The sequence below is a fragment of the Anolis sagrei genome, chromosome 4, assembly GCF_037176765.1.
Source record: "Anolis sagrei isolate rAnoSag1 chromosome 4, rAnoSag1.mat, whole genome shotgun sequence".
Taxonomy (NCBI): Eukaryota; Metazoa; Chordata; class Lepidosauria; order Squamata; family Dactyloidae; genus Anolis; species Anolis sagrei.
In genome coordinates this window covers 219273095-219289644 of record NC_090024.1, presented here as the reverse complement: position 1 = coordinate 219289644, position 16550 = coordinate 219273095, and the positions used below count along the sequence as shown (strand labels likewise).

The following is a 16550-nucleotide window of genomic DNA, read 5'->3' as shown; positions in this document are numbered from 1 at the left end:
GCCCAAAGACTTGGTCTCAAAGCCAGATTTTTACTTTTTTTCTCAAGGTTAGGAGCGAGAGCGCTGATCTAATTTCGTTGGGGAGGGAGTTCCATAGCCGAAGAGCCACCACTGAGAAGGCCCTGTCTCTCATTCCCACCAGTCACATCTGTGAGGGAGGTGGGACCAAGAGCAGGGCCTCCCTGGATGATCTTAACCAAGATGGGTTATAGAGGGAGAGATGATTATAGAGGGATATACCCAATATACATATTCTATACCCAATGTACAGTTTCTCAAATATTTCAGTAATCCAGAAATTGAGACGTGCCATGTCAAATTCAAGATGTAAGGAAGAATGAGGCAGAAGATGGGAAACACCACTACTGTTATGGGAATCAACAGATATAACTTAAATCCTTCCTCTCCACTCAACTGTCCCTTGTTACTTGAAACAATTGGCAAAGAAAAGCCTGCCTTGCTAGGTGGGATAGGATACGATAGTTATGAAAAACATTTATATCTTATCCTGTATCACAATATCTCATGGTGACATAAAAGTAATTTCAATGTAATAATTTAATGTTTAGAAGAATAAAAAATATAGAAAGAAAAAATGTGTTTAATAATTTAATAAGGGTAAACCAGACTGAAAAATGCTACATCCATTGAAATGTACATATGTGTTCACTTTGGAGCAGTGAAAGATCACTGGAAGAACCAAGCTCTGAAGGGGTTGTTTGCATTTGTGCTTTTGGCGAGCATGGCATTACAGACATTGATTTGCTGAGATAATGTGTAGCTCTCTGCAGAGATGTTAAAGGACAGACAGTAAAACTGAATTAAAAGTGAGCAACAGTAGAAACAGAAAATGCTTTTAATGTGGTTGAATGAAATAAATTCTACAATGTATTAAGAATGGTATACACAAATATCCCAGTTAACAAAGCCTCTAAAAAGAAGCTCTTTTACACAAAGTCTTTTTATGGATACCAACTCTCACATTTCTTCCTTGCCCTCTATCTAGTGCAGTGGTGGCACAACCTTTGGCCCTCCAGGTGTTTTGGACTTCAGCTCCCAGAATTTCTGACCTTTGCACAAGCTGGTTGGGGCTTCTGGGAGGAGGAATCCCAAACAGCTATAGAGCCACAGGTTGTGCACCACTGATCAAGTGGGACATTTTTAGTGTGATGGTGAAGATGGTCAAGTAAGGGTTTATGGTTTGCCAGAAAACCTAAATTGGGAAAGAATGGGATTCTGCTCTAGCCAATCCTGTTGTAGCCATGTGAACCTGTAACAGGCACAGTAAACAGCATCAGCCACTAAAGTCCCTTCCTGACAGGCCCGTAGCCAGGATTTCGTTTCGGGGGGGGGGGGGGGGGGGCTAAAAAATTTTCAGGGGGGGGTTCGGGGGGGGCTGAGTTTCGGGGGGGGGGGACTGAGTCTGAGTGAAAGAGGGTCTAGCCTAGCAAACCTTTTGTATCATTACCCCAATATCCCCATACATATGGGATATATTGAGAATGGTGATCAAATCATGATATTAATAAACATAACAGTTTAAATAATGCACCAGTAAGGCCTTTTCGCGAACCACCATGAGAATTTCGGGGGGGGGGGAAGTGAAGCCCCCCGAGCCCCCCCCCCCCCCCCGGCTACATGCCTGCTTCCTGAGCATACTAGAACAACAATACAGAGATAAACGAATAGAGCAGATAAGCCTGCTTTTCCAGCTACCTATAGCATGTTAAAAATAGATCAATAAATTCAGACAGCAAAATGAAATAGTAAGAAAAGTTGGAAGCTGGTAAAGAAAAAGTCATCCATTGATACATTTTGGAGGAAAGCTTCAAATGGTCTCTAAAAGATGTAACATGTTTTTCTTTATGTATGGAAAGCTTGCATGAACTTATTATCGTTTCACTTCACCTATCTGAGTCATGTTCCTCTTTTTTGTTGAGATGTAGGAACATATCTTTATTATTTCCATGTTATTTCTCCCTCTGGAACACAATTTTCTGCTAAAGAAGCAATGCCCAGAATATATTTCCTTCATTAGCTTCATTAACATGGACAATTCTTTTAAAAATGATATTCCTAACATTTGACCCGAGTGAAGAACACTGAAACACTTCATTTTCATTAATGTTCTGTTCTACTATGAACTCACCAATTTCTTCAAATATTAAGGCAACGCAAGAAACATTAAACATCAACAATGAAAAGGGGGGAATGAAAGGAGATAATCGCAGCAATGTGTGCAAATATTTTTCAAAAACTCACATAAATGTAAAACAAAGATAATTAATGAACTCTTTTCTTATTCCTAATAAGGCAGCAGCAGCTGAACAATCTGTGGCGAGACCTTTTGTTTTTCATACTATAAGCCATAACACACTGACATAACCTGAGAAAGATGGAAACAAAGCCAAATTGATGGATACACACACTGCTTTTAGATCCTCTGTCTATACCAGGAAGAGGAACTTCTGGTCTAAGGACCAAATATGGTTCGATAGGCTAGCAAATCCAGGTGATGTCTCGCCTCACAACTGAGGCCCTTCTGATAAAGCTCCCACACAATAAAAGAGAAGAAGAGAGCATTCCCCCTGTTAGACACACTCGGGGAAATTAAATAAATCTCTCCACATCACAACTAATGCAGTTTGACATCCTCGGCTCAAAGCTATGAAATAATGGAAACTGTAATTTTACAATGTCTTTACCTTCTCTGTCCCAAGCAAACCACAAATCCCATGATTCCATAACAGAGGACTCAAAGCAGCTTAACATTTATTTACGACATTTATATGCCGCCCTTCTCACATCGAAGGGGACTCAGAGAGGTTTACAAGTAAAAAGTAAATACAATATATTATATTATAATCATAGCACAATATTAATATTATATATTACATTGTACTATAACATTATACTGTAATATTATTAGTACTATTACATTTAATATAAAATATATAATTATAACATCATTTTAATATAATATAAAATTATATTAAATATAATATAACATAAAAGCATCAGCATAGCCATTTAAAATACACAAATATACAAACATTAAAACAGGATTAAATATAAATAGTATTTTTAAAAATCCCAGTTAAAAATCATTAAAACATATTCAAAGTTTACGGCTGAGTATGGTCTGTCTTTGCCCTTCCTTCTTTGAGTAGGGAAGTAATAGGAAGAGCAAAGCCACCTTAAGACTCAATCACCACCTGGAGGAGCTCTGTCCCTAGGGCCAGCCAAGCCCTCTTTGCCCAATGGATTGCCATCTCAATAAGCCAAGCAAACAGTACACTCAGCCAGCAACAGGAGGTGCTCCCAATGCACTTGTCTAATGACAGAATGACAAGAAGCAACCAAATGCCTTTCCTGGTAGAGTTTTGTAAAGAGATCTCTGTTCTTCTCTATCCCGAGAATGGTCCTGATTCAGTTAGGGAGCAGAGCTCGCCTTGTGCACACAAAGTATGTGTTTTACCACCAAACTATAGAGCTTCACTAAATACCAACCACAAATTGCTGAGATAATAAACCACAAATTGCTTAGAATGCTGTCATGATTCCCTTGAATTTATTTTCTTCCCAAGCCCAAATGTTTGCAGATCACTTTCTGGAAAAGTTTAGTTCAGCTTATTACAGCTATAGACTTTTTCACTTAACCAAAAGAATTCCTTAATTGAGTTAGGAGAAAATAAACTATAAAAAACACAATATACAGTAGCATATTCATTAATATAATACTAATGCATTAAAATGCTCATGTAGTGCTCGCTCTTCACAGTGTGCTAACAAGTCCAGTAAGTATCTGTTTTTAAAACAATGATCAAAATGGGACAGTTTCTCTATCCCGCAAAGATTTCCACTCCAAAGTTTAGTCATTTCCTGCAACAGCTTCCCTTCACAACCCAATCTTTTTGTTGTGATTTGAAATTGACATCTACCTTCTTCCACACATCAGTCAATTTTCAAATCAAATCTTCCTGCTGTTCTTGTTGAAGGCTGGTTAATGGGTTTATTCATAAAATTCATATTGTTTTTGTAAACAGTTTAAATACCCCTTTCCCTAAATGCCTGGGATGTGAAGTCTTTCGGATTTCAGATTTTAAAATACCTGTGTTTGCAAATACATACATAATGGAATATCTTGGAGATGAGACCCAAGTGTAAAGAAGAAATTCATTTGTGTTTCACATACATCTTACAAACGTAGTCTGGAAGTAATTATATACACATTATTTTAAAGATTTTGTGCATGAAACAAAATTTGTTTACCCTGAACCACCAGAAAGCAAAGATACCACTACTTCAATGGATGCACAACATGCATATCATCTGATGCAGGTGGTTTCTAATACAAAGCTTTTGATTTTTGATTGGTATGTATGGATAAGGACATCTTGGAGGAAGCAGTGAAGAACTACCCTGCTTTTCAACAATTCCAGCAGGTACACAAGATTGTGATCTTTGGACATTTCAGTACAGACCGATCTCATTCATATATTCTTCTATATTTGGATCAGAAATTTAGTTATATATTGATTAAAATCTCCTAGACATTCTGAGGCAGTTCTTGGCTCAAAAAGAGTGTCAAAAACATTTTAGAAATGTACAATTGAAGAAATTATATATTTTAAGAATGCCCTTAAGTGCAAATTTTCATGGGGATTATGAATAACATTTCAGATTAATGTGGAAACTGAATGGAGTGGGCTTACTAGACACAGACTAGAAAAGGACTGATTCAATCCCTAAATCTAGAAAGTGCTGGATGAAGGGCAAATCAAGGCAATGATACAAAGGAGACTCTGCTATGACAGAAATTCCCACCATTCTTCTGATCACTTAGAAATACAAATAACTGAATGTCATGTTTTAATGCAAAATAAAATTGGTAGTCTTTTCATGTGACAATAGCTTTAGAGACACTGTTCTTAATCTCCTTGTAATCCCACACATCCTAACTTATATCATAAAGGGCATTCTCATTCTTGAACATAGAGGACCATAACTGCACAGCTGCATGACGCTACAACAGACATCACAGCTAAAAAGCTTCATAAACGGAACATGCATACACAGTACACAGATCTACACTGACCGTGCATTTGATAGGCGTAAGGCGCCTGTCCTGACGCTGCGGTGCTGAAGCCTGATCCATAGCTAAGGAACCCACTCTGCCCTGGAGAATGGCTCAGGTTGTCTTCTGTTTTGATACCTAAGAGAACAGAGTAGGTAAAGGAATATTACTAGGTATCTGCTATCAAACATACAGAAATATTAAAGGTATCAAGTTCTAGCTCTTCCTCCCACAAAGGGTTGTAATTATTAAAACAAAAACAATCTTAATGCTTGGAAGATTTATACCCACTGGCATAGTTTAGTAGAACTGATTATGCTGATTACTCTTTCTATTCTGTTTAACTGTGCACATGATGTTTGATTTATTACACTCATATTGTGCATTTTTTCCAAGTAGCTCAAGCAGCATCCATGATTCTCTTCTACTTACATTACACCAACAATTATCCTGTGAGATAGTCTTAAGATATTCAAGTCTCCAGGGATGGATAAACTACACTCAAGGGTATTAAAGGGGGTTGAATTTATGGTCTCTTCCAACTCTATGAAGGAATTATTAGACCTCAGAGCCTTGGTCTACTATCTCTAAGAATGTTGGGGGAACAGGAAAGATCCTGGCAAATAGGAGGAAGGAGAATGTTGCCTCCATTCTCAAAAGGGGGAAAGGAAGAAAGACCAAGCAACTATCAATCAGTCATCTTGACATCAGTAACAAGAAAAAGTTATAGAACTGAAAAGAATGCTGTGATGACTATGAGCCAGTATGGATTTCTCAAAAAACAAATCATGCCAAACTAATCTCATATCTCTTCTTGATAGCATGACAGGCTTGTAAGATTAGGGGAAAGCTATGGATATCATATTCTGATGTCAGCAAAGTTTGGGACAAGATGTTGATACTCTTGTAGACATGCTAGTAAAAATCGTATGCTACAAAATGCTACTACTGATACATTTGCAACTGATTGAGAGACCAAACACAAGGGTGGCTCCCAATAGTTTATTTCAACCTCATCATGCAGTCGTGATGGTCAGGTGTTTACAGTGGGCTCCATGGGGAGCAGAGGTGATGACATGGAGGATGAGGTGACATCCCAGCAGGGCCAATGCAATCTTGACCCAACTTGACACTGGCCTCAGATTCAGCATGCATGTGCTGGATTTGAGGGTGCTCTGGGCAAGATTGTGTAGACACAGCCTGTGCCTCATCGTTTTTGGATCATATGCCATGGGACATGTGGGACAGGGACTTCTCTGCAGTGGCATCCCAATTATGGAACGCTCTACTCCTCAGATGCCAACTGGAAAAATGCTACCAAATTTTGGTGTCTAGCAAATACATGTTTAATTATTGGATATTCTGGAGCCTGATTTATCTCATCAGAATTTGCACATGTGACTGATTTTAAATTGTTATTTTAATCCTGTTTTAAGTGGTATATCATAACCGCCTTTAATTTTTTATTGTTTTGAATTGTTTCAATTTTATTGTACATGTCCCTGAGATCCTCAGATATAGGATGGGAATGCCATATTTTAACAAATAAAACAAGACATACATTTCCAATAAAATACAGTTAAGACCTGTTCTGAAAGTATGGTTACAAGAGGATCAGAGAACATTAATATGCCTCAGTTATTACCTTCATATGTGCCTACAATTATAAAGGCAAGTCTTCAGATTTGCAGAAGTGCTTTGTATCTGTAAACTTCCTTAACCTCACTTCGCTTAGCAAACTAAAGGGTTATAAAAAATGAAAAGTACTGTCTCATAGCTTGAAGTAGGCACTGTATTTCTCCTCTAGAACAGCGGAGGGCAATTATGTAAGGAATTGCCCCAGATTGCGGTTCAAATTATCCATCCTGATTCACACATTCCTTAGGAAGGAGGAGAAAGTTGGACAAAGTAGATCTCTTTTTAGTTGGACATTGCTGTGAAGCACTCAGTTCACACACTCACAATATTATCTATCTGATGACATTTCACCTTGATGCCAAGCAATGGGACAGATCACAGTTCTGAGCTAATAGTTTAAAATGCCAAATAAGGGCATAAATGTCTTTTCATGGCCATTTAAACATTAGGAAAAAAACCTCTTACATATCCAAACACACTACCCACTGGATAATAAAATCCTGTGCCAAAGGATTTTGTTTGGGCAACAGTGAGTGATTATATGTTGTTATGTCAGACTCTGTTGTTGCCGGCCAAGCTGGGCTTTTGTGGGTGGATGCTAAGAGAAACTGCTTTCATAACGTGACATTTTGTCTTCTGATTACAATCGGCAACATGCATGCAAACACTCAACCCATTACAGCCTGATTACGATTAATCTTCAATGACAGGCTCTTTCTGGGAGCCTGTTGTCAGACAGAGAAGTAACTTGGCACCAAATTAATTTCCACATAGTTCCCCGTTTTGTCTAGGAACTTGGGATAGTTTTAATTTTGAGCCAAAAAAACAATAATACTTTATTGTTCTTGGTTGTCTGCCAGGTGGGATTTTTCAAAACTTAGGAGTATCATATACATTGTTGGTGGGGAATGGGTGAGGGAAGACCATTGTTCAAAAGATGCAGATAGATAATCTGCAGGATTTATAACCACCATGTGGCTCTGGTTTTGCATCTGCCCTTAAGACACTAGCCAGTAGCAGAAAGGCTGATTTTCACTTGCTGTTAAGGATGACAACTGGTCAGGGTTTGCCTTGGCATATATCCAGTTGATATAATACACAAATGTGACTCCAGGAAACAAATCTAAAAGTTTCTCTAGCTGTCCTGATAGAGAATGTGACAAATCAGATCTTTTTTGTTTGCTGGAATTGTCTGGAGATGTCTACAAACTCATTTGACGGAGTTCATTTAGTGAAATAATAGCATGTTTACCCAGTAAGAAGCTATTTCTGAAACACTAAAGATATTAAAGGCATAGATAGTAAAAAAGAGAGATGGCATTAGATTAATTATTATTTTATTTATTTGCTTTATTTCTATACCGCATTTTTCAGCCAAACAGGCGACTCAATGTGGTTTACAAGGTACAAATTATCATAACAATGTCTGTGCAATTAAAAACACAACAAATGTAACAACAGGATCAACAACACCGATCCACAACAATTAACAAACAACATGAAACAAACATAGCGCCTCAGTGAAATCAGATCCGATCTCAAATCCTTGTGCCATTCCTATGTTCCATTTACCGTCTTCCTATGTTCTGTTGCGCTGTTTAACCAAATGCTTGTTCATAAAGCCAGGTCTTGACCTTTCTCCGAAACGCCAGCAATGATGGAGCCTGTCTGATGTCCACCGGTAAGGCATTCCATAGCTGAGGGGCCACCACTGAGAAGGCCCTGTCTCTCGTCCCCGCCAAGCGCGCCTGTGATGCAGGCGGGACCGAGAGCAGGGCCTCCCCAGACGATCTTAATGTTCTAGTCGGTTCATAGGTGGAGATGCGTTCGGAGAGGTAAGTGGGGCCAGAACCATTTAGGGCTTTATAGGCTAAAGCCAGCACCTTGAATTGTGCCCGGTAGCAGATTGGCAGCCAGTGGAGCTGGCTCAACAGAGGAGTGGTATGCTCCCTGAGTGCCGCTCCCGTTAGCAACCTGGCTGCCGAGCGCTGGACCATCTGAAGCTTCTGGGCAGTCTTCAAGGGCAACCCCACATAGAGCGCGTTGCAGTAATCAATACGGGATGTAACCAGAGCGTGGACTACCGTGGCCAAGTCAGGCTTCCCAAGGTACGGGCGCAACTGGCGCACAAGTTTTAATTGTGCAAATGCTCCCCTGGACACCACTGAAACTTGGGGTTCCAAGCTTAGCGAAGAGTCCAGGATCACACCCAAGCTGCAAACCTGCGTCTTCAGGGGGAGTGTAACCCTGTCTAACACAGGCTGTAACCCTATACCCTGTTCAGCCCTTCGACTGACCAGGAGTGCCTCTGTCTTATCTGGATTCAATTTCAATTTGTTCGCCCTCATCCAGTCCGATACAGCGGCCAGACACCGGTTCAGGACCTGAACAGCCTCCTTAGTAGTGGGTGTTGTGGTTCAGCACCAACTTGATGGGAATGGGAGTGAGGAGAGTGCTGGGAATGATAGTGTGTCTTCAATGCTTTCACAAGATTGGAATGTGGTTGATAAGACAGATGCTGGGAAGCAAGGTCAGACAGTTGCGGGGATGCAAGGCCGCGCAGGGCAGGTGGTGCGAAGGAGTGCGCGGCTGGCAGAGAAGTGTTGACCTCAGCTGTGGGAAAACTGCTCGTTAAGGCTTGTTTGATGTTTGCTGTTTGATGTGTAACGTATAAGTATTCTGCCTGGACATGGATCCTGTGTTAGTTTCAACATTGCAATATGGCTTGCAGTAGCTCCAGCTCGGGGGCTAGGGATATAGAAACGGCCCGTCTCATGTAACCTTAAGCTACTTCTTGGTTTTGGCTTCCTGCTTGGCTTCATGTCTCCTGCTTATATTGAACTTTTTACCTTGTAACCACTGAATTTTTATTGCTTCTACTTGATTGCTTCAATAAACTTCCTACCTCTCAAGTTTGGCTGGTTTTGTCAGAGAAAGCAAGGTGAATCTATTCTGAGACGCAACAGTTTGAAACTAACCCCAACAAAGTCCTTGCTTCTCCCAGCCACGATGAATCCCGCTGAAGCTCAGGCGATGCAACAACAGCTGGTGACCCTTCAGCAGCAGATAGCAACGATGCAAGGGCAAGCAGCAGCTAACCCTCCGGTCCAGCCGCTAAGGACTCCCATGGCGTGCACCGGGAGATGGCGGATCGTAAGTTGCGAGCTCTCAAGCAGAAAGAAGGGCGTTTGGCCAAATACATTTCAGAATTTCGTGTTTTGCAGCGGGAGCTTGCCTGGAATGATGCTGCCTACATGAGTGCTTTCAAGGCGGGGCTCACCCAGGAGATGCAGTTGGAAGTGGCCCGTTCCGCTGTTCCAGCCGATTTGGAAGAGTTGATGTCCCTGTGTATCCGGGTTGATGGGACTATGACTACCCAACGCCATATCCTTGCCGGCTCTCGGCCAGTTGGTCGAAGGGGGGCCGATGCAGGGGTACCACGTCGCTTGGGACCGCCGCCAGCTCATGTGCCTGAAGCAGAGGAGCCCATGCAGTTGGGTTCCATGCGCCCCAAAATCGATGCGGCGGAAAAGGTGCGGAGACAACGGCTGAACCTGTGTTGGTATTGTGGGGGCAGTGGACATTTTTCTCGGGAGTGCCCAGTAAAGAAGAAGACAAGTCCTCGCCTGGCGGGGGCCTCTGGTTCAGCGGAGGCCGTGGCGCCCTTGGCCCAGAGTTCGGGTGAGCAATGGGCTGAACAGCCGGCGGGGGAAGGCAACGACCGAGTTTAGCTGGGCTCGCTGACTCGGTCTCCATCCCGTTTCCAGAGCCCGCGACTGGGGTGCTGTTCTTTCTCTTGGTTTCGTTTTGTGTAGCCCAAAAGACTCCCACGGCGGTGCACGCCTTGGTCGACTGTGGGGCCACTAACAATTTCATGGATAGTCGGTTTGTGGAATACCTTGGATTACAATGCTTAGACCTCCAGCCTCCCCGGAATGTACAAAACTTTGATGGGCGCTCGCTGAAAGCCGGGCCGGTGGCTCGCTATACGGCGCCCGTGCAGATGAAGGTCGGGAACCATGTGGAAGAGGTCTCCTTTTTGGTCACGGACCTTCCACATGCTGTGGTGTTGGGAATTCCATGGCTGGCCAAGCACAACCCGACCATTTGGTGGTCCCAGAAACAGTTACAGTTCACTTCGGCCTTTTGCAAAGACCATTGCGGCGGGGAGCGGAAGTGTCGGCTCGTAGAGGTTGCCGCACAGGCTACGGGCCAGCTGCCCGCCAAATACCAAGATTTCTGGGACGTTTTCAGCGAAAAGGAGGCGGAGAAACTTCCTCCCCACCGTCCGTACGACTGCGCTATTGACTTGATTCCGGGCGCCCCGATTCCACGTGGGCGGTTGTATTCTCTTTCGGAACCAGAGCTGGCAGCTCTCCGGGAGTTTTTGGATACCAACCTACGCAAGGGGTTCATTCGTCCCTCGCAGTCGCCGGCCGGCTCCCCAGTTTTGTTCGTCAAGAAAAAGTCAGGGGAGCTGAGACTCTGTAATGACTATCGGGCATTGAACAACATCACGATCAAGAACCGTTATCCGCTTCCCCTTATCCCGGAGTTGCTCAACCGGTTGCGAGGAGCTCGGATTTTCACCAAATTGGACCTTAGGGGGGGCTTATAATTTGGTGCGTATCCGGGAAGGGGATGAGTGGAAGACAGCCTTTCAGACCCGCTTCGGGAGCTTTGAATACAGAGTTATGGGTTTCGGTCTCTGCAACGCTCCAGCCACGTTCCAGCACTTTGTCAACGACGTCTTTCGCGACTTTTTAGACCGTTTTTTAGTCATTTATCTGGACGACTTTCTGATCTACTCGACGAATCCCCGTGACCACACTCAACAGGTGCGTGCGGTGCTTCAGCGCCTGAGGGATCATGGACTATACGCGAAGCTGGAGAAGTGCGCTTTCGACCTAGAGGAAGTAGACTTCCTGGGACACCGCATTTCGGCGGAGGGAATCTCCATGGACCCCACTAAAGTCTCCGCGGTGTTGGAATGGAAATCCCCTGGGAGCAAAAAGGACATCCAAAGATTCATGGGGTTCGCCAATTATTACCGCAAATTCATCCCAGACTTTGCCCGTTGGGCGGACCCCATTACCCAATGCCTGAGAGGTAAACGGCCGTTCCTATGGACTGAGGCGGCGGAAAGAGGGTTTCAGCGGCTCAAGGAACCTTTCACTTCCCAGCCTATCCTGCAGCATCCTGATCCCACTAAGCTGTTTGTGGTGCAGGCCGACGCGTCGGATGTGGCGGTCGGGGCAGTGTTACTACAACCTGCGGGGGATCATCTCCAGCCCTGTGCATACTTTTCTCGACAGTTGACTGCCCCAGAACGGAACTACACCATTTGGGAAAAAGAACTCCTAGCCATCAAGTCAGCGTTTGAGACTTGGAGACATTGGCTAGAGGGAGCTCCCCAACCAGTGGAAGTTCATACGGATCACCGCAATCTGGAATATCTCCGTACGTCCCGGAAGTTAAACCAACGACAGCAGCGTTGGGCGTTGTTTTTTGAGAGATTCAATTTCCGAATTTGCTATGTGCCGGCGGCCCAAAACAAACAAGCGGATGCTTTGTCGCGCAAGCCGGAATATACTCGGGGCCAAGAAGACTCCTCAGAGTCCTGCATTTTGCGGCCAGAAAACTTTGCATTCACCAGCACAACAAGACCCCCTTCGACTCTGGCTGAAAGAATCCGGGCGCAGCAGCAAGAGGACTTGTGGGTGCAAGAACAACTGGAGGCCGGATTAAAGTTCCCATTTCAAGAAATAGATGGGATGGTGTGTCATCGTTCACAGGTCTATGTGCAGCTCGGTCCCGAGCGGGAGGAAATCTTAAAACTATGCCATGATACCAAGCCGGCGGGGCATTTTGGGATTTTTAAAACAATGCAGTTAATACTGAGGGACTTTTGGTGGCCCAAGATCCGGCGAGAGGTCGAGAAGTATGTCAACGGATGTCCTGTGTGTTACCACCCCAAGAATCCTACTGGCAAACCGGCTGGTTTGCTACAACCTTTGCCTACTCCGAGTCGGCCCTGGGAAATTGTGTCGGCCGATTTCATCACGGATTTACCGGAATCCCAAGGTTTCACTACCATTCTGGTGGTGGTGGATCTTTTCACCAAGATGGGACACTTCATTCCCTGTGGGGGAGTGCCTACTGTCAAAGAAACTGCCGATTTATTTCTAAGCCACATTTTCCGTCTTCATGGACTTCCAAAGAGTTTGGTGACCGACCGTGGGGCTCAATTTACCTCGCACTTCTGGAAGGAGATACAGCGACAGTTAGGCATCGAGAGTCGGATGTCGTCAGCGCATCATCCACAGTCTGATGGCCAGACCGAGAAGACCAACGCCACCCTTGAACAATACTTGAGATGTTTTGTAAACTATCAACAGGACAATTGGTCATCGCTTCTTGCTGTAGCCGAGTTTGCTTACAACAATGCTACTCACGGAACGACTAAAGAAGCCCCGTTTTTTGCTAATTATGGATACCACCCCCGGTTCTTTCCCTCCGTGATTGGGTCTGGGGAGGTCCCTGCTGCAACCACTTGGCTGCAGGAGCTCTCAGCGATTCAAGAGATCTTAAAGGCTCAGCTTGAACAGGCAAAAGAGGATTACAAACGGATGGCTGATACCCATCGTCAACCGGGTCCACCGATTCAAGTGGGAGATCGTGTTTGGCTGTCCACTAAACATCTGCCTATCCAACACCCCTCTCGAAAGCTGGACGCCCGTTTTGTGGGACCGTACCCAGTGGTGGAACAGTTAAATCCTGTGACCTTTAAACTGAAACTCCCGCACGGTATGCGGATTCATCCAGTTTTCCATCGTTCCTTGCTACAACCCGCCACGGAAGTCCGGCCGGATGCTGGCGGGGCTCCTCCGCCCCCCCCCCCGATTCTACGCGATGGCGAGGAGGAGTTCGAAGTAGCGGACATTTTGGACTCTCGCCGTCATCACCGCAAGTTACAGTACTTGGTGGACTGGGTGGGCTATGGGCCTGAAGAGCGCTGTTGGGTGGATGCTCGGGATGTTCATGCTCCTCTCCTGGTGTCCCGGTTTCACCGGGCCTACCCGGCCAAGCCCGGGCCGGGGGGGGCAAGGGGGGGCCCTGGAGGGGGATAGTGTTGTGGTTCAGCACCAACTTGATGGGAATGGGAGTGAGGAGAGTGCTGGGAATGATAGTGTGTCTTCAATGCTTTCACAAGATTGGAATGTGGTTGATAAGACAGATGCTGGGAAGCAAGGTCAGACAGTTGCGGGGATGCAAGGCCGCGCAGGGCAGGTGGTGCGAAGGAGTGCGCGGCTGGCAGAGAAGTGTTGACCTCAGCTGTGGGAAAACTGCTCGTTAAGGCTTGTTTGATGTTTGCTGTTTGATGTGTAACGTATAAGTATTCTGCCTGGACATGGATCCTGTGTTAGTTTCAACATTGCAATATGGCTTAAAGTAGCTCCAGCTCGGGGGCTAGGGATATAGAAACGGCCCATCTCATGTAACCTTAAGCTACTTCTTGGTTTTGGCTTCCTGCTTGGCTTCATGTCTCCTGCTTATATTGAACTTTTTACCTTGTAACCACTGAATTTTTATTGCTTCTACTTGATTGCTTCAATAAACTTCCTACCTCTCAAGTTTGGCTGGTTTTGTCAGAGAAAGCAAGGTGAATCTATTCTGAGACGCAACAGTGGGTGGAAGGAGTTGGACATCATCTGCGTACAGATAACACCGCACCCCGAAACTCCGGATGATCTCTCCCAACGGCTTCATGTAGATGTTAAATAACATGGGGGACAATATAGAGCCCTGCGGGACCCCACAAGACAATGGTCGTGTCTGGTAATTGAAAGTGAATTGGCATCCAAATGACATGTGTAGAGCTGCACTTCTTAAAATTAAACTTTTTAATTTTTAAGATTTTAGCTTGAATAAATAAAAGGGGCTAATATTTCTTTTGTTTTCTAGTTTGACTGGTTTTTGCACACAAAAAAAGTCTGAGTGTTGAAATAGATATGTGGAGAATGGTTCTATGTACTAGGTCTGTAGCAAATTAAATTTACCTACTCACACACATGCTGTTTAGGCCTGGTCCTGGCTATAGCCCCAGATCTGCAAGGAATGTGACAATATATCCATATGTGTAAGTGGACAAAAGAAATTATGTCAACAAGGTAAGCGGTTTTGAAAGATGACGCAGATATTGAGGAACTGGTTACAAGGAGTACATCCTTGTTTACAGCAGTTTCACCGGACATCACTCTGTTTTTGAGCACAAATCGAAGTGCTGATTGTGCCCTATAAAATGGCATATGGGTTGAGCCTGTTTGAGCTTTGGGGAGGGTGTTTGTTTGGTCCTGTAATGTGTGCTCAATGGGACTTTCTTGATGCGAGACTGCAATTTCTAGCAGCTCCCTAATGCAGATTCACACAACAGCTAAGAAGTGGTGGAGAACAAGGGGAGCACCTGATGCACATCAGGAGTGCCCAAAGTCAATTGGAGCAGTTTTGCCATTGCTTGATTATACATCTTTGCAATTCACTAGTAAAGTTTTGTTGCATTTCTGGAATGTGGCTATGGATTCATAAAGTTAGAAATGATTCTAATGTAGGATCTGGGACTTTACTGTATGAAAACTCCTTATTGTCACTACTTCTGCCAGAGCTTTGGAGTTACATGTGTTGACTTTGTCACAGTGTAGAACTTGCATTTTTCTCTAGCTTAATAGTACTGAATGATGCTTCCTCTTCTAGCCGGTGGAACCCCTATAGTACTCTACTATCTGTACTTGTCTCCCAAACTGTGTTTTCCTTCAAATGAACATCTCCATGTAATTCAATGAACACAGTGAAGAAAGATCACATGTACAAGCCATATTCCTAGTGTTAAGACATCTTCTGGAAATACCTCAGCGCACGCGCGTACACACACACACACATATATACATACATACACACACACACACACACATACATACATACATACATACATACAGTTATATACAAAGTTTTATTTGACCTTTACATCTGAATTGTTAAATACAGCCAAAGAGTATAATCCCATTATTTTATCTACTGAATAATTGGGCTTGTCTGAAAATGGCTTTTATCTTCCATTAACAGAGGCACTGTTAACAGCTGTTGATGATTTTTAGCTTTATCCTCTGCAACAGTATTTATCCAGATAGTTTAAAATCATACATTTGTATCAAAAGAATCAAGAAATCTCAATGGCAAGTATAGTAAAAAAGCTGGCACACAACTCACTGTAAGAAGGTAGCCCATAAGGTTGCCCAGGTGGAGGATATGTTGTATAAGCAGGCGTTTGCTGGATTCCTGAACTGTACTGAGTTTGTCCATATGTGGCCATTGTTGGAAAAGATGGGACAGTTACGATATGAGGATAATGCCTATTTAAAAAGAAAAAAGAGAAAAATGAAGTGTAGGGAGAAAAATTCTAAGACAAACAACACAAAACAAACATAATAGACATTCCAAACAATGTTTGATCAAATTGAATTGTAACATTCACTAATTTTCAGAACCACTTTCAAAACAGATAGCTCAAATGACTACCTTTTTATTTAGTAACAGAGGTAATAGGCAATAACTCAATAAGTGTGTGTAAACCAGCTGAAATTATACATAGGTCATGCAATGCACATCTAACACGCACATCGTTTCTGGATCTAACCTAGACCTAGTGTCATGCAACACACATTTAATAAATACATACTATTTGTGCTGAGAGACTAACGGGACAGTGTGAACAACTCAAATGGTCAAAATTCTAAGTTAAAGTCTTAATATACGACAGCACATATAGGTGTTCTTAAGA

The 16550-nt window shown here is 43.5% G+C and overlaps 1 protein-coding gene across 4 annotated transcripts in view; it reads right to left on the bottom strand.

The window, feature by feature from the left end:
- The window catches only part of EYA2 (EYA transcriptional coactivator and phosphatase 2), a 177715-nt gene that overhangs the window by 86308 nt on the left and 74857 nt on the right, over positions 1-16550 (bottom strand). For all 4 annotated transcript variants that reach the window (XM_060772168.2, XM_060772170.2, XM_060772169.2 and 1 more), the window contains exons 4-5: positions 15980-16122; positions 5099-5215 (exon numbers count right to left, since the gene is read on the bottom strand). In XM_060772168.2, the coding sequence (XP_060628151.2) occupies positions 5099-5215; positions 15980-16122 (260 nt within the window). The remainder of the gene's footprint in view (positions 1-5098; positions 5216-15979; positions 16123-16550) is intronic.